This window comes from Kogia breviceps, chromosome 15 (assembly GCF_026419965.1).
Source record: "Kogia breviceps isolate mKogBre1 chromosome 15, mKogBre1 haplotype 1, whole genome shotgun sequence".
Classification (NCBI taxonomy): Eukaryota; Metazoa; Chordata; class Mammalia; order Artiodactyla; family Physeteridae; genus Kogia; species Kogia breviceps.
In genome coordinates, this window is record NC_081324.1 from 7,069,687 (window position 1) to 7,087,761 (window position 18,075).

At 36.0% G+C, this 18,075-nt stretch overlaps 2 protein-coding genes across 6 annotated transcripts in view; one reads left to right on the plus strand and one right to left on the minus strand.

Annotated features, from left to right (window-relative positions):
- Positions 1–18,075, plus strand: part of RTTN (rotatin) — a 140,369-nt gene that overhangs the window by 71,180 nt on the left and 51,114 nt on the right. For 4 of the 5 annotated variants that reach the window (XM_059041409.2, XM_059041413.2, XM_059041415.2 and 1 more), the window contains 5 exons: positions 803–931; positions 1,397–1,507; positions 3,407–3,565; positions 5,004–5,075; positions 16,660–16,849. In XM_059041409.2, the coding sequence (XP_058897392.1) occupies positions 803–931; positions 1,397–1,507; positions 3,407–3,565; positions 5,004–5,075; positions 16,660–16,849 (661 nt within the window). The remainder of the gene's footprint in view (positions 1–802; positions 932–1,396; positions 1,508–3,406; positions 3,566–5,003; positions 5,076–16,659; positions 16,850–18,075) is intronic. The other variant, XM_059041414.2, reaches the window with a different exon arrangement.
- LOC131742955 (small ribosomal subunit protein uS14-like) lies at positions 13,680–13,887 on the minus strand. The gene has a single exon (XM_059041422.2). The coding sequence runs from the start codon at positions 13,885–13,887 to the stop codon at positions 13,717–13,719; it is 171 nt and encodes a 56-aa protein (XP_058897405.1). The 3' UTR covers positions 13,680–13,716.

The following is an 18,075-nucleotide window of genomic DNA, read 5'->3' on the forward strand; positions in this document are numbered from 1 at the left end:
AGCTATAATGATGCTTGTTGTTCAGTGTCAACAAATATTTATTGAACCCCTATATGTGGGACAATATATGATTTACACAGAAATTTTCCAGAAGAGTTTGTCACATACTTTAAAGGATTTTCTAAATCAGGTGGAAGGACTTTTTCTCAAACTGCTGTCTCCTAACTTCCCATGTTCCTTCTGATTCGGCTTCTCAGATAAGGGCATAGTAGCCTCAGATAAGAAACATTTCTTTTGTTGTTACTGATGGAAATGTGTTAAAGCCCTCAGGTATGTGGGAGAGAAAAAGTTGACAGGCAATGATTTAAGTAATAAATATTTGCTTAAATATGGAGTAGAAATCTAAGATCGCTTAGAAATGTAAATGTCCATTTACATTCAAACCATAATTCTAGAAAACTTAGCCTAACTCTGGTAGTTAGTAAGAGTTTTATAGAGCTAGCAATTTCTAAGTATACTTTTCAACAGGGTATTTATAAAATAAACTCTTTTACTTAAAGGATACTATAACATTTGAAGAATGTTACGAGCATATTTTAAATCACAAAATCTTCTAGGAGGATACTACACATTCTTTGTACAAATTCCAAAGGAAAACAATTTAAACTAAGAATGTTTGTTTTAATTGTGGTGAAATAACACATATTGTAAAATTTACCTTAACCACTTTTAAATGTATAAACTAAGAATATTATAATATACTTTATGTGGTTAGGATTCAATTCAGACAAGTCAGTAGAAAGGTATATATTTAGCCACTAAGAGTAAAGCGGCCACAAAATTGTTTGCATTTGTTTTTCAGGTCATTACTTCTTTTTATGTGGAGCGTGGAGGAAATGCTATGTCCTTCATGGGAAAAGGTGTCACAAAGAGCACGGTTCTCTGCTTGCTTCACTTATCCCATGAGATGATGGCCCAGGCCCAGAGCTCGGTGAGAACTTTCAAAGCTGCCTGTCTTCCCACAGTTGCTAGAAAGGGAATGTGCTGTGTCTAACACGTTTCAAGCCTATATGTTTACTCTAGGGAAATGTCTTTTGACTTGTCTTTTTAGGAGACAAAAATGATTTTTGACAAAGATGTTTCTTAGAATCTGTATATTACACAAATCTGAATTTTATTTTAAATTTATTTTGATTGAAATCTGCATGCACTAGATAACTACATTTTATCTAAATCATGGGGAAAATAGCTGTTCTGAAGAAAAATTGTTATGTATAACTTTTTAAGGAGGAGCTGAGATTGTTGTTTGCCTTGAGTTGGCTAAATAATTAATTAAAGCCAAGTCCTAAGCATATTTTTACTTTGTTTTGATTTTTTTAAAATTCAGTTATTTTAAACTCTGTTTTATCCTTAGAAATGTACCTGATGTGTTTCTGTTCCCTTTTTTTCATTCTAGGAGTGGATGTCACTTTGGTTCTTGCCTTTGGGTAGTCACAGTGAAGAACATGCTACCACTCAACAGGGATTGGCTTGGTTGATTCCGTTGTGGGTTGACCGAGACCCAGAGGTCAGTGTGAAGGAAAATCGAGTCCATTATGTGTAAAGAACAAATGAAACAAAACATGTATGCATATACTTGTTCATATTTTCCAAAATGAGGTTATTTTAGTGCTATACCTTAAGCTCTATTTACCCCCTGTCTTGGTCAGTTTGGGCTTCATAATAAAACACCATAGACTAGGTAGCTTGAACAAAGAAATTTATTTTCTTACACGTCTGGAGGCTGGAAGTTGAAGATCAAGGTGCCCACCCACATGGTCAGGTTTGGTGAGGACTCTTTCTGGCTTTCAGATGGTTCCCTTTTCATTGCTCATGTGACCCTTTCTCTCCTCCTCTTCTTATAAGGCCACCAGTCCTATCAGATTAGGACCCAATCCTCATGGTCTCATTTAACCTTAATTATCTCCTAAAAGCCCTCTCCTCAAATACATTAGGAGTTAGGGCTTCAACATATGAATTTTGGGGGTACATAATTCAGTTCATGGCACCCCCTATTCAGTCAAATTCAGAGTACAGAATAAAAATAGTAAGAAAGGAAGTATTATAGAATCTATCAGTTTTATAAAGAACAACAAAATATTATTGGAGAAGTCCAGCCATTTTTAAACAGTTTACAAGGATAGCGGCCAAGTGACTTTTGAGTGTCATTTAATAGAATAGTATCATTATAGTGCAGCGTTTTATATTAATGGATTTTCCAGTTTTAGCCATTTGTCTACTGATTTGATTTTTTTTTAAACCACTTTATTGAGGTATGATTGACATACAAAAAGCTGTACCTATTTAATGTGTACAACTTCATGAATTTGGAGGTAAGTATACACCCCTGAAATATACATCACCAGATTCAATGCCATAAACATATCCTTCACCTACAGAAGTTTCTTCTGTCCTCTTACTGCTTGTTTTTGTGATTAGAACACTTACCATAAGATCTACCCTCTTAGCAAATTTTTGTGTATACAATATAGTACTGTTAACAGCTAGAGATACAGTTTTTTTTTTTTGCGGTACGCTGGCCTCTCACCGTTGTGGCCTCTCCCGTTGCGGAGCACAGGCTCCGGACACGCAGGCTCAGCGGCCATGGCTCACGGGCCCAGCTGTTCTGCAGCATGTGGGATCTTCCCGGACCGGGGCGCGAACCCGTGTCCCCTGCGTCGGCAGGCGGACTCTCAACCACTGTGCCACCAGGGAAGCCCTCGAGATACATTTTTGAGCCACATTGAACTTGGACTTGTTGCTTGACTGCCTTATGACTGCACTGCTTTTTGTTACCCTGTGGTTATCAGTGAAACTCTATTTTGAAATCAAAATTCAGAAGTTCACCCAATATGTAGCTTGAGCAGTGGGGGTACTGTGGCAAACATTACACCATGTCAATCTCTTTTGAAACATTTTTCTTTTAAAATAATTTTGGGGAAAATACTAAGTATCTTATAAAAAGATAATTCAATTACTTCTGTTTGAAAAGAAGTTTCAAAGAAGTTAAAACCATTTGTTTGAAAGAAACATGGAAAAATTAAGGAAGGTGGAACAAAATAATAGTATCCTCTTAAAAATGAGAAATATACAAGAATCATGTTCATGAAAGATATGTAAGCACCCTATGCTTTCCTTAGAAAAAGACTTTTGAACTATAATTTTTAGTCTTATTTATAGCTGGTTTTGACTTTTTGTGATATTTGCTTTTATTTAGTTTTTATTACCTATATTATTACGTTCTTAAATCATGGAATAGGATTTTTATTCACTCATAAACTTATAGGACAGTATTCTTTAAGTATCTTATTATTTAGGATTGTCAAGACAGTGTCATAAAAATGTGATATTTTATGTACCAGAAAAATTAAGAATTCATGTGAAATTGAGTTCTTTGGTTTCACAACGTTTTCTCTAATTTGAACAGGTGAGGTTCAGTTCACTGGGATTAGGATCAGCCCTGACTACCCTTGAAACTGGCTGTGTGGCCTTAGCGAACAGTTGTCAAAACATTTCTGGTGGGCTCTGGGGAACGGTGGTGAACATTCTTCTGGACCAGTCGGAGTGTAGCATGGTACGCCGGGAGGTAGGCCTGTCTGTTTAGCCCCGCTTGTTTTCCCTCAGAGACCTGTGGTGGTAGTTCTTACAAACCGTACTCCCTGTTCAACACCGTGGACTCACCACTGACCATTGTCTCTTTGACCTGCGAAAAACTGAAATGAAATGGTTATAGAGAACAAAATGGTATCGATTCACAGTCAGAACAGGAGTCCTTTACTCTGAAAGATCAAAGCAGAATTCAGTGCATTTAAAATGTACTCTTCCATTTTATTACACATTGAAAAGTAGTTCAGAGGGAAAGAAATTACCTTTTTTTTTTTTTTTTTTTTTTTTTGCGGTACGCGGGCCTCTCACTGCTGTGGCCTCTCCCATTGCGGAGCACAGGCTCCAGACACACAGGCTCAGTGGCCATGGCTCACGGGCCCAGCTGCTCTGCGGCACGTGGGATATTCCCGGACCGGGGCACGAACCCTCGTCCCCTGCATCGGCAGGCGGACTCTCAACCACTGTGCCACCAGGGAAGCCCCAAAATTACTTTTATATGATCTCAGTATTTAGGTTTATAAAACTTTACTTAAGATAAGGGGCTGTCAAAATACTCTGTAGTATTTACTATATAACATGTAAGGGGAAAAGTAAATGCTATTTTAATTCTTTCTAAATAGTTTCTTATTTTCTCTACTGCTGCTTTTATCAAAGTGATGATTGATGCGGTCCATTTTAAGAACAGTAATCAAATAATGCTTACAGACTGGTGAAGAAAACAGCAGCTCCTGGGCCCACCATTAGCCAGTTTCCAGTTCCAAAATCCAAAGGCTGTAGTTTTTTTATTAATATTATTTTTTTAATAATAATGCTTACACTTGTAGCTTCCTCTTGATTTACCAACTTTAAAGACTGTCTACTGGCTTCCAGTTAAGCTGGTTGAAAATTTCACTCCCTTTGGATCCTCTGTTACTCTAGTTATTCTCCCATTACAATCTTTCACTAAATAGATAATCAGTGTTCATAATTAGTATGATTATTTAATTTGACCATCTTCAGGACCTAGGAGGTTAAGGTGGACATTTGTGGTTTGTATTTCTAGTTAGCAGTTTTTTATTGGGAGGAACTTGTATGAGAGAGGAAGAAAGAGATGGGGAGAAAGGTGTGTGTATGATCTATAGGAGGATAATAGAAGCATGAAGTAGATTTCTTAAATGCTACCAGAACAGTTTATGGTTTACAGATCATTTTTTGGAAAGACAAAATTCTGAAATAGGAAAAAATATCTTTCCTGGTGAAGTTTCCCCCACGACTATGTCATCACCTGACAGGAAGGGCGGTGGGGAGTTCTCATAATGACCTCTCAGCGTGTGCAGCTGACCAGGGATATGCTTTTTTGTTATTAAATCACACTGTATTGGTTATTTCAGACATGACAACAAGGTGGCAGTATTGACATTTGTTTCCTTTAATTTCAGGCTGCATTTATTTTTCAAAATCTCCTTGTAATTCCAATGCCTTCAGTAATCATAAAGGATTATACTTGGCAGGTAGGTAACTTTAAACAATTATCAACCTAGTAGATATTTGAGATTAATTGATGATAAAGTTGCAGCATGTATATATATTTATATATGTATATATTTCCTTACTGATGAAACTTTATACAAGCCAACAGGACCTCTTGAAAGAGAATGTAGACTTTTTTTTTATGCTTGATCAGATTTACAAATTCTTCTCTGTGGTGTTAAAAATAATTTTAAACAGAAATAATAATCACTGACATGTTTACTATGTACTAGGCACTCTTCTAGAAACATAACAAATATCAGCTTCTGTAATGGTTTGAGTTATGAACCATTATTATCCTCATTTTTTAGATTAAGAAAATTTAGCACAGTGGGTTTAAGTAGCTGGCCCTAAATCACACCCTTTTGCTTTCAGTCCAGGCAGTTTCTCTTTCGCACTCACCGTATTGTCTCTCTAATTTAATAATAATAAACAAATTTGTTTGTAGTTAAATATGCATTGACGTTAAAGTCTTTTTGTCTTTTCTGGGTTAGTACACTGAGTCATAATTTATCTTTCTTTGCTTTCTATTAGATTAGTTTTTTGTATCATGTTCTGAATGACAAGTCAGTAGATAGTTTTACCTCACTTTTTTTTATAGCCTACTGCTTTTTAGGTGATTGTAGGATAGAAAAGTGCTCACCTGGGGCAGATGAGACATGCTTTCTTTCTACCCTAGTCTTTATCCATATGTCCTCATCCTATATGTGCATATTTACCACACTGTTGCATCTCATCCCCCAGGATCGTAGATAAGATCTAAGGTTTCTTTTTAAGTTTTCCTTAGAATATATCTTTGGAGGAGTTACTGAATCTAGTTGAGCTGTAGTGAGGGCAGCTTTGGGGGCAGTCACCTAGAGCCTGAATCCTGCTGGTTGTTAAGGCCTGGATCTCATTTAACTCTTGGAAGCGTCACTTTTCCACACTTTGCAGACGCAGTTTGATGCTGCCAGTTACTGAAAATCCCAGGCTGCTTGTCCACTGGCTCCTTTAATTTCACATGCCTTCTGATGATGGTTCTTACTCACAGTCTGTGTTGTGATAAAACCATAGGAGACAAATTAGAAACGAATACACAGGATTAATATTTATAGTAACAGTGCAGTGGTCTTGATGCCTGTTATCCAGTAACTACATTTAAAAATGTTGTTTTTGGCTCAAATGCAAGTGATCTCTACTCCCATTGTTAAAGTAGTGACACTTGTATACTATAACCTTTGTGATGTACTGCCAGTGAGTTTTTTTTAATTATTGAAATAAATATAAAGGAAAGAATAATAAGTTTTCTGGGTTCTGTTAAAGCTCTTGGGACATTATAATATAGAACCATGTGTAGAAGTTCACATTTTTTTCTAGTGAAGTTAAATAGTATACAGCTCCTTTTTGCTAGTCGTGACATGCTTAGTGCAGCTTGTTTTTTGTTGTTGTTGTTGTTTTCTGCGGTACGCGGGCCTCTCTCTGTCGTGGTCTCTCCCGTCGCGGAGCACAGGCTCCGGACGCGCAGGCTCAGCGGCCACGGCTCACGGGCCCAGCCGCTCCGCGGCACGTGGGATCTTCCCGGACCGGGGCGCGAACCCGCGTCCCCTGCAACGGCAGGCAGACTCTCAACCACTGCGCCACCGGGGAAGCCCTAGTGCAGCTTTTTGATTTTGTTATTTTCCAGTTTTTCATCACAGAATGAATTTTCTACTAAAAAATTTGAAAACACTGGTTTAAGTACACTTTTAGAGTCTTTTGCTTTACCTATGTTGGCCATAATCAAAAATATTTGAGAGCTACTCTAATCCAAAATAGTACTTGATGATGAAACTTCTACTAGTCTTAAGCAAAATTAGAAAAATCAGTCTTTTTATTTGTGTATTTTTAATAAACTCACATTTTCTTCCTCTCTTTTTTAAATTTGTTTTTGGTTGTTGTTTTTTAAGTGTCCTCACTTGGTAGTATAAAATAGTTGGTAATCTAGTATATGTCCCCCAATTTTTAAAAAGTTTAATGGTACTTTAAATCCCAAGTGGAAACAGCTGCTCTACTAAGGGAGGAAGATAGTCTTCAAATATAGATAATGGAGTTTTATAACCTCCAGGAAGTTGTGACCCTTGGCAGTTTACTACAGCCAGAAAGAAGGTGCTACTTTTTCAGTAATTTAAAATGAAAACTGTCTTCGGTAGAACGATGAGTAATAATCTTATTCAATACTTGCCTTGGTGTACGTTTTGCAGTGTTTGGGAGGATATAGCAGGAAGTAGCACGAGTATATTGAAGCTTTGTAAATATTTTATTTTGGTTGAGGTAGATATTTGATTAATAGTATTTTACCAGGAGAACTGCTTTTACTGCACTTTGTTTTGGTGCCTGAAGTCTGGGTTGATGCCCTTTATACTCTTGTTCCACTGGGTGTTCTGCAGTGTTTGCTTAAAGGTTATTACCTCTGTCCCAGTTATTTCCCCCGCAGCCAGTCTAGATTTCTCTTTCATGTTACTAGTGAAATTGTACTTCTGAGTGGGAATCATTTGCATAAATAAATTATGAGGTATGTAACTGGCCAGGTTTCCTTTTGTTGTTAAGTAAAGTTTAGTGCTCTCTTATCAAATGAGGTAGATACTTTTAACTGGTTCCACTGTTTACATACCTTTGTTTTTCTTTCATTTCTGGTGTACTTTTCATGTTATAATTTACCTTTCCTTGTAATAGGGCTTAAATCTTTTCTGGAACAAGGTAAGGCATAAGTCACTTAAAACGTTTTGGGGGGGTTTGAAAGGAATATTTATTTTATTAACGTTATAAATTTTATAAAACTTTAGTTCTTCCTTAAGTTTTAAGATTTACCTTATCATTTTTCTTTTTCTTAGTCTATTTATAAGGCTACCAAAATTTAGCAGTGTTTTCAAGGGGCTTTTGGTTAACGTTTACTTCATTTGCAAACTTTTTTTCCTTTTTTTAAGTTGAGGTATAGTTGATATACAATATAAGTTTCAGGTGTACAACATAGTAATTCACAGTTTTTAGAGCTTATATTACATTTATAGTTCTTATAAAATATTGGCTATATTCCATGTGTTGTACAATAAAACTTTTTTTAATTTTAAAAAAGTATTTTTTTAAAAATACTTTCACCAACTGCTACAATCCATCTTAATCTTACTCTTCTCTGAAAGATTAGGTTCTTCTCATATATTACCTTTACTGCCTTGCATATTTCTTACTATTTAACTTAATCTTCCTAAGTGGAATGTGTATTTCAGGACCATGTGGGTTTTTTTTGTTTTTTTTTTTAACATCTTTATTGGAGTATAATTGCTTTACAGTGGTGTGTTAGTTTCTGCTTTAAAACAAAGTGAATCAGTTATACATATACATATATTCCCATATCTCCTCCCTCTTGCATCTCCCTCCCTCCCACCCTCCCTATCCCACCCCTCTAGGTGGTCACAAAGCACCGAGCTGATCTCCCTGTGCCATGTGGCTGCTTCCCACTAGCTATCCACCTTACGTTTGGTACTGTATATATGTCCTTGCCACTCTCTCACTTTGTCACAGCTTACCCTTCCCCCTCCCCATATCCTCAAGTCCATGCTCTAGTAGGTCTGTGTTTTATTCCTGTCCTACCCCTAGTCTCTTCATGACATTTTTTTTCTTAGATTCCATATATATGTGTTAGCATACGGTATTTGTTTTTCTCCTTCTGACTTACTTCACTCTGTATGACAGACTCCAGGTCCATCCAACTCACTACAAATAACTCAGTTTCATTTCTTTTTATGGCTGAGTAATATTCCATTGTATATATGTGCCACATCTTCTTTATCCATTCATCTGTTGATGGACACTTAGGTTGCTTCCATGTCTTGGCTATTGTAAATAGAGCTGCAATGAACATTGGGGTGCATGTGTCTTTTTGAATTATGGTTTTCTCTGGGTATATGCCCAGTAGTGGGGTTGCTGGGTCATATGGTAATTCTATTTTTAGTTTTTTAAGAAAACTCCATACTGTTCTGCATAGTGGCTGTATCAATTTACATTCCACCAACAGTGCAAGAGGGTTCCCTTTCCTCCACACCGTCTCCAGCTTTTGTTGTTTATAGATTTTCTGATGATGCCCATTCTAACTGGTGTGAGATGATACCTCATTGTAGTTTTGATTTGCATTTCTCTAATGATTAATGATGTTGAAATGTTTTTAATATTAAAAAAATGTTTCTCCCAGCCCCATCCGCAGAGAATGGCCCTTCATCCGTCTTTGCTAATGCGTAGAAATGTGCAAATCATTCCATTTATCCCGTTAGTCTTTTTGATGTTGCTAAGTAAATAAAGTTGAAAATCAAGTCTTAATTTTTGTATCGTAATTCCCATTTGGCTTTCCATGGATACAGAAGCGTACTGGGGGTGGGTGATCACAAGGGTAGGAACAGATAAAGAGCCTCTCAGCACAGCTTCCCCGGGCGCCCAGCAGCCCTAATAGGGCCCAGTTCCTGGTGCATCGGTCCTCGGTGCATCACAGATCTTTTCTATTCTGTTTTTTAATAGCAGCGTTTATAATACTGGTCTTTCTTTGTTCAAGGCTGCGTTCCTGTCTTAGGGAGGGAAAACAGAATTAGTGTCCAAGGGACCCTCAGCTGTGCTGTGTTCCCAGCTGTGCAGTGTCTTGTAAACTGGTTTCCTAGAGTCTGACTTGGATTTAGTACTCCTGGATGTGGAAGATTCTGTCGCTGGGTTTAGTTTGGGAACTGATGTCGCAAATCCATATCCCTGCAACTTTAACAACCAGAATGGAATCTTAGAGTTGATTATAACAAGAAATCTGTTACATAGGGATTATCTGTGTAGTTTGTTTCAGTTCATTTCTCTAAATGTTTGTTGAGTATTTAAATGTTGGGGATTCACAGATGACCTGACTTAATGCTCTGGGGCTTATGGCCTGTGGGGGGAAGACAGTGTTCTACCAAGAGAACGTTACTACAATGTTTTATATACGATCATGGTAGCTTATGTGTACTATTTACAATATTAACGTTGTTCTTTCCCTTGAAAATGGTGTCACAGTTTTCAATGTACAGGTAATTTCATGCACTTAAGTAATATAATGAGATGTCAGTTTGTGGTGTAAATATACTTGTTAATGCTTTCGTTCCTTTCCATGTTTGTGAGAGGAGTTGACACATATATTTTATTTTATTTTTTTAAATTTTATTTTGAAAAAAAATTAGACTTAAAGGCAAATTGCAGAAACAGTATAGCAGTTTTTATATCCCCTTCACCCAGATTCCCCAAATGTTATAATTTTACCATATTTGCTTTAGCTCTACCTAGTATCGTTTTTCTGAACTATTTGAGAGTTGCAGACATACACTTCTATTTTCCCTAAATAGTTAATTGTGAGTTTCCTATAAACAAGGACATTCTCTTACAGAATCACTATAATAATTATCAAAATGTGGAACGTATTCAGATTTTTCCAATTGTCCCACTACTGTCCTTCATAGAAAACAAAACAAAAAAAACAGTCAGGATCTAGGATCCAATTTAGGAATACATGTTGCATATAGCTGTCATGTCTATTTAGTTTCTTTCATCTAAAATAGTTCCTAAATCTTTAACATTTGTAACCTTGGCATTTTTGAAGAGCATAGCCTATTTAGTTTTTGTCATATTCTTTAATTAGGTTTGTCTGTTCCCTCATGGTTTGAGTCAGGTTATGCATTTTTGGCAGAAAAGCCACGGAAGTGCTCTGTGCTTCTCATTGTATTATATCAGCAGGTAGGCTGTCTCTTTGTCCCATTGCTGGTGATATTAACCTTGCTTACTTGGTTAAGGTAGAGTTGGTCTGTTTTCTCCATTGTGGACTTAAAATTTTTCCTTTTGCCAGGCGGTGCTTTGAGACTGTAAAATATCTTATTTCTCATCAACTTTTATTAGTTTTAACTTCCATTTGTGATTCTTGTCTGAAGCAGTTATTACAGAATGGTTGCCAAATGATGATTTTCTAATTCCATTATTTTTGCCACATTAATTACATTTTACTGTAAGGAAGAGCCTTCCTTTCTTATTTATTTATTCACTTATTTATTTACACCAGTATGGACTCAAGGATTCTTAGTATGTTTCATGGATTATGATCTCTTTCTATCATTATTTATTTAGATGTTCAAATTGTTTCAGATTTGGCTAGGAGGACTTCCTTCAGGAAGACTCCTATATCCTTTTAACATGTCTTTATCAACCCTTGAGTCCTTGTTTACTTTCTGGCATAGCAAGATGCTCTCAAGTTTCCCAGTGCCACCATGGAATCAGATATTTGCTCAAAGAGCCCTGATTTCTTTCAATGGAGAATGTATATGTAAATGAGTTCTAGATATGCTCCTTGCTCTAAGGGAGGGGTCATTGCTTCTATACACTCTCCATGGACATAGGTAGACTGTCTGCATATGTGTTTGTAAGTGTTGTAGAGAGATGGCTGACTCATTTATAGCTGTAGTGTGTATCGTTTTCATATTTGGTGTGATAATTATCATTGCATATTTTTCATCTTCTAATGTGTTCATCATGGATCATTATGAGTATCGATTTCACAAAATGCTAAGTACTTGGTGTCAGAGAAACAATATCATTTTAACTATATTCATAATTTATATGTAGTTAGGGATTTCTTATGTAATTAGGGTCATTTTTTTCAATCTCTGCATTACATTATAGCATTTAAAAATTTGTTATGTATCCAAATAATTCCTTTTTCTTCTTGAAAATATTCTCCATTCTTCTTACATGTAATTTTGTTTTGCTTCTAGTTCCTTTTGAATCATAGCTAATGGGTATGTTAGTACTGTGACACTAGGAGTAAAATGTTTTAAATGTAATATTGTAGCTTACTGCATCCTTGAGAACAATATTTTCAAATTAATCGGAGTATTCTCTGACATAATTGACGTTTCCTTTGCACATGTATTTGTTATGGCTCCTGGTGATTTGAAGAGTTTTCTTTCTTTGCATACTGTCCTTCTCAGCCCTCCCTGGCAATTTGGCAGATGATCCGGCAGCCCGAGCACTCCCCTGAGGGCAAGGCTGGTACGGATATAGATGCCCTGAGGCAGAGCAATTAGCCTGTGCTGATTTCCCCACTTTACCAGAAGGCAGCCCCATCAATTACTGATGAATCTGTGGAGCGAAGCCTAGTACGTGCGTGAAAGGCTTCATTGTCCTGGCCCTTGTATGTTAGTCATGTGGGGAAAGCCCGAGCTGCACCATCTTTTGCGCTCTTGCTGGACTTGGATTCGCTGCTGTGATTCAAGCTCTGTTGACAATGCGCCATTGCTACTAGGAAGCTCTGGCGCGTGGAGCTTGGGGATTCAGGCGAAAGGCTTAGCGAAAACAAATCACATAAAAAATAACTAATGGTTTCGTGATATGTACACATTCCAGATCATCTGGTTTTGTTTGAGAGGTTTAAAAATATTTCGAGTGAAATGTTTGAATTTTTAGAAGAAATTATTTTTTTCAAGTAATGAATATATATGGTTAAAAAAGGTAATAGAGCTTATAATGAAATTCTTTACTCTCTTCATTCACAGAGACAGCTTTACCTCCTACTGATTTTAATTCTTCAGGTAGTTAGTTGCCTTCCTGTCTCTAAATAGTGTGTTTGCAGTAATACAGTATGTTTGTTCCTTTACTGTGTCAGTACATAGGATTTAGCTCACTTAACCAATGTCCTGCCAATATAGTTCTGTTACTGGTCTTAGTTTCTCCCCTGGTCACCCCTGCTGTTTCTGGTCTCCTTACCTATGGGTCATATCTCTTGCCCGCCCCCATTTAGAAGGTAAGATGCGGCTAAGTTGTTCCTTCTATCGGTATCTCGTCCCCCATTTCTACTGCCAATCTTTTGCCAGTTTCATCTCTACTCTTACTTTTTGAAGGCTGATTACGGTTAGATTCTCGTCTATTGCCTCCTTATATCTATAAGTTGATTCTAAAAAGTGAAAACTAGTAATTTGCTACAGAGCCATTATTTGTTGGGCTGTGGTTACACTTCCTTATCTATGCTTTCAGGGCTATGACCGCTCTGGCACTCAGAGGAAAACTTTCCTGGTATTTATATGTGTGTGTGTGTGTGTGTGTGTGTGTGTGTGTGTGTGTGTGTGTGTGTGTGTGTGTGTGATTTAAAAACCTGATTTGGGCGTTGGGTGATTTTTTTTTGCCCTTGGAGTTTCTGTTAATTTTTTTTCTTGCATTGTGAGTCCGTATCATAGCTCAAGTTTTTCTAAGCTCTTAATCATCCTTTCTCTTCAGTTAGAATCCCCTTTCCTAGTAATCATCCTCAAAATAATTGTATTCCTACCTAAAAACAAATGCATTAGTGACAAACTTCTGAGTTCTTGTTTGTTTGAAAATGTATTTAAAGTGCACTGGATTGATAGTTTGGGCTACTAGGTATTAGGCTGAAATCATTCCTCATAAGAATTTTGCTCCACTGTCTTCTAACATCTTGTGCTACGGATGAGAAGTTGGATACCCATCTGATTCTTTTTTTTTTTTTTTTTTAAGTTTTAACATTTTTATTTATATACAGAGAGTTAGTTTTGTTTCTGAGGAAAGTAGATATGCTTGATGACCCATTCAAGAAGTTCACACTTAGTTCAACTTAATGAAGCCCATGTCCTTCACGTACTGGCGGAAACACTGGCGGCACATATTGAGGCCATATTTCTGGATCAGACCATGCCGGTTTAAGCAAACGCAGCAAGAGTGAGAACCCTGGCCGAATTTTCTTGGATGGCTCCTGTAGAGCTGCTGGTGACCCATGTTGCTTTCTCGGCTGCAACGAGGCAAAACGAAACAGGGAGAGCATGCAGGCACTCTCCAGAATTTTTCCATCTGATTCTTTTTACCTCTTATGGATGACTTTTTCTTTTACTATCTTCACTTTGTCTTTAATGTTCTAGAATTTTATGATTCTCTGTCTTTTCATTTCTCTTGCTTGATATTTATTAAGCTCCTTAATTTGGAGACATAGATGTTCTATTTCTTTTGGCTCTGACAATTTTTTTTCATATTTATTTATTTTAAAAATGACTTTTCCTTTTTCTTTATTTTTCCAGAAATTATAGGAGTCTTATATTAGGCCTCTTGAATTAATTTTCTGCTCCTTATCTTTTCCATCTCCTGGTTTTTAAATTCTGGGATATTAATTTTTTTGTTCATATCAGAATTAGTTTAACTTTTTCAATCTTGGTAGGCCAAATAATTTTCACTGTGACTTATAGGCGAAGAAAAAAAATCAGGTTCTAAACTTTACTAGGTGGATTTACATTTATGTCTTTTATGACTTCTTTTGTTATCTTTATTTTCTAAATCTTTTTTCTTTTTATATTAGTAAGAACTAGAGAAAAAAATGAATTTTTAAAATATATTAACGGGTGAATATTATGTCAATTATATACCATGATAATTATACATATTTATAGAACAACTACTATGGTTCTACATCATATTTACATGTGTAATATCTCACTTTGAAAATATTTATAACTAAAGAAAAGATGGATTTTAGAAGACAGTGCGTTTGTAACACTTCTCCTAGCACATGGTGAAACCATCAGCCTCAGTGGGCCTTTACCGAATAAAGAAACTGCAGATTTAAGAACTCTTGAGGAACTTGTTTTCAGCATTTATACAGTTTACATTCCTTCATCTATTTTTGGCTAAACCTTTGTTAATTTGGACTGTGGCTGTTAACTCATCCAGGAAACAATTATATAGACACAATTTTGCACAAGAAAAAATTTTGAATAATTTTATATAATATGTATAATAAAATATTTGAAAATTATTCTTAGTATTATTATGAAATAAATTTAAAAATAGTGTTTGTGGTACTTTGTTTAATAATTTTATTTTATTGATTTATTGGGATTTGTTACACAGCTGTAATTAAGCTAGTAACCTTTGCTGAATTATTTTTAATTCTCCTCTTGGTTGTTGATCCTTCCTGGAATCAATATAATGAGGGCTGTAATTTGTGATGTTAAGCAACTATTGCAGATCTCATGTGTGCTTTTTACATTTTTGAATGCTATAAGTTACTTAAGAGAACATTTTGAATGTTAGGATTGGCTCTGTGGCTTTGGATGAATTACTTCGTCCTAGATATTTAAATAAAGATATTTAAATAAAATAATGCACGAAAGGGCCACATTGCCTGAAATGTGTACCTGGTTCACAAATGGGAGCCACGTGACCCTGTTCATGTATTCCTGTCTGTTTCGCCTGCTGCTTCTCAAGCTCCGGATTGAAAGTTAACGAACGTGGTGACCAGCGTCTGTGACTGCTCGTTAAAGAGCCTTATTTCTTCTTGGACAAGTAAATTGCTCTTCACTGTGAGTGAAGCTCACAGTGTTGGGTAGGTTTATTAGAACACAACAATAACAAATTCATAACAATAAAAAGTGTTTAATATTGAAGTAAGACATTTAATTTTAATAATATTCTTAAAGAGTAGGGTTAATGGAAATAATCTTCTTAATGTAATTATATCTTTAACTTTATACAGTTAAACTGTATACGTTTAACTGTTACTTTATCTTCCTGGATAGTAAGTTTTAATATCCATCTTTCCTTGGTGATCAGGAGGCATGAGAGAAGGGACGCGTGTGCAAATTTCAGTTAACGGTAAACTTTGAATAGGCTTTGACCAGACCTTTCCTGTTGGCACTTAGATTTCGATTTTCTATCTTCTATTTTTCTCTCTGTTATGGTCTGTTTGAATAGTCTTAACTATATTGATTATCATTTTCCAAAAGAGAGAAATATTTATAAACTAATGATGTGATTATATGCATACTTTAAACCGATGCTTTGCAGACTTTTAACGGATTGCTTGATTTTTGCCTTTTGGATATTCCAGGAAAAGTAGTGAGTGGCAGTGCAAAAAATTATTTGAAAAAAAGTGCAAAGAGATTAAAATTTTGCAATGGCAGATCCTTTTCAGCCTCCTACTGGAAGGTGTGTGTGTGTGTGTGTGTGTGTGTGTACACACATGCATGTATGCAAGGAATTCCCTTGGAAGAAGGGTTAATTCAGTGGGAAGTAAAGTGGCAAACAGATTTTACTGTGGATATCAGTGAGCCTTTTCATTCTGTCTAGTTTATTGATAGGTACAAAACATAATTTTAAACATAATTATTTGGACCACATTATTTCAGATATTTTAATACAACTCATTTCATTGTTCTGTGTGGGTTGCAAAATACTGCTTTTGCTCTATTTGTGGCTCAAGTATATAATTACTTGGTTAAAGCTGTGCCATTTCGTAGAACCACGTTAAGCTAAGTGGCCCCTCAAGAGAGAGACTAGATCAGCCTTGTGCCTTCAGTGGATTTTTAGGCAGCAGATACCTTGAGTCCTGTGAAATCCTCTGCCTGGGTCAGGCTGGTGTTCCTGTGGAAAGAGGCAGGTGAAAGGAGAATGGTCGCATCTGGGACCCATTTGTTTTGTTGAGGGGAATGGGGGAGACGTGGGTCTTTTTGAAGAAATTAAGTGATAAATCACTGTCTCTCTCCCCCTCTTTTCCTACAGGGCCCCTGTGTCCATGATGAGGACTCTGGCCTGTCTCTCATAGGAAAACCTGCCCTTCAGGCTCTTTTGTACCACTGCCATTTTTATGAACATTTGAATCAGATGGTAAAACATTGTTACCTGGGACGGTATACGTTTGATTCGAATTGTTCTGCTCTTAATGGAACTTCTGAAGGCAATGATTTAAATGGTAAGAATATTATATTTCTATTTTTAATGAAATGTAACATTTCTTAAACTGTTAAAAACCTATATGTTTGTTTTGTTACAAAATATTTGAAAAATAATGAAAAGTACACAGGAAAACATTCATCTCTTGTCCCACTACCCAGAGGTTGCCTTTGTTACCTTACAGTGTATTTTCTTCCAGTCTTCTTTCTCTGTATAGCTTTTGTTTGTTTTACATAATTGTGTTCATATCTTATGTACATCTTTGTATTTCCTCCTTTCACTAAACATTGCCTAAGCATTTTTCTATGTTATAAATTCTTCATGGAAACCGTTTTTGACATCTTACTAATGTTTCATAAGTTATTTCATGGCCTTCAGTAAAGTTTTATAGTTTTTTCCTCTATTAATGTCTGAAATTTTTGGAAGGTTCTTCCCAGGCAATCAAGAATGAGACCTTTCCTACTAAATTTTCTAATTTGTTTTGCTAATATATCAAAAAGCTATTTGTTTTTTGGAATGTTACTCATTTATCAAAATATATGCTGAAATCTTTTAATTTCTACTTGTTTGTAGATTCTCTTGGATTTTCTAAGTATAAGATCTTAGTGCATATAAATGATAATTATGTCTCATAATAATAAATGATAATTTAATAGTAAGAATAAAAATAATTTTAAGATATAAATAGAAAATAATAAAAATTAAACAAATTTTACAGTAATGTTAAAAAATCTTGACATAATTTCCCACAGAAAAGGTACAAGAATAGAACAAAGAATTCCCAAATGTTAACATTTTACTGTATTTGCCCTCCTACACCGTGTGTATGTATGTGCGTATAAGTGAAATATATTTACTTATATGCATATATACATATGTATATATTTTTTCTGAGCCATTTAAGAGTAAACTGCAAACATGAAGTTCCCTTACCCTGAAATACTTAAATGTAAATATCTAGTTCACTTTTCTGCTCACTTCTTGGAGGCATTAAGAGGAGAATGACATTTGATGAAGTTTTTGAACATTCTAAACAAATGTCCCTGTGAGGAAAGTGACTGCTTTAATTGTTTGGATTTCTCTGTATCTGTGTTACTGGAAGCATGGCCCTTGAACCAGCAGCACTGACATCTGCTTCCAGCTTGTTAGAAATGCAGATTTACGCCACCCCCGACCTTGACTTGGGGAATGGAATCTCTGGGAATGGGACTCAGGAAACCACTTTAACAAGCCCTTTATGATTCT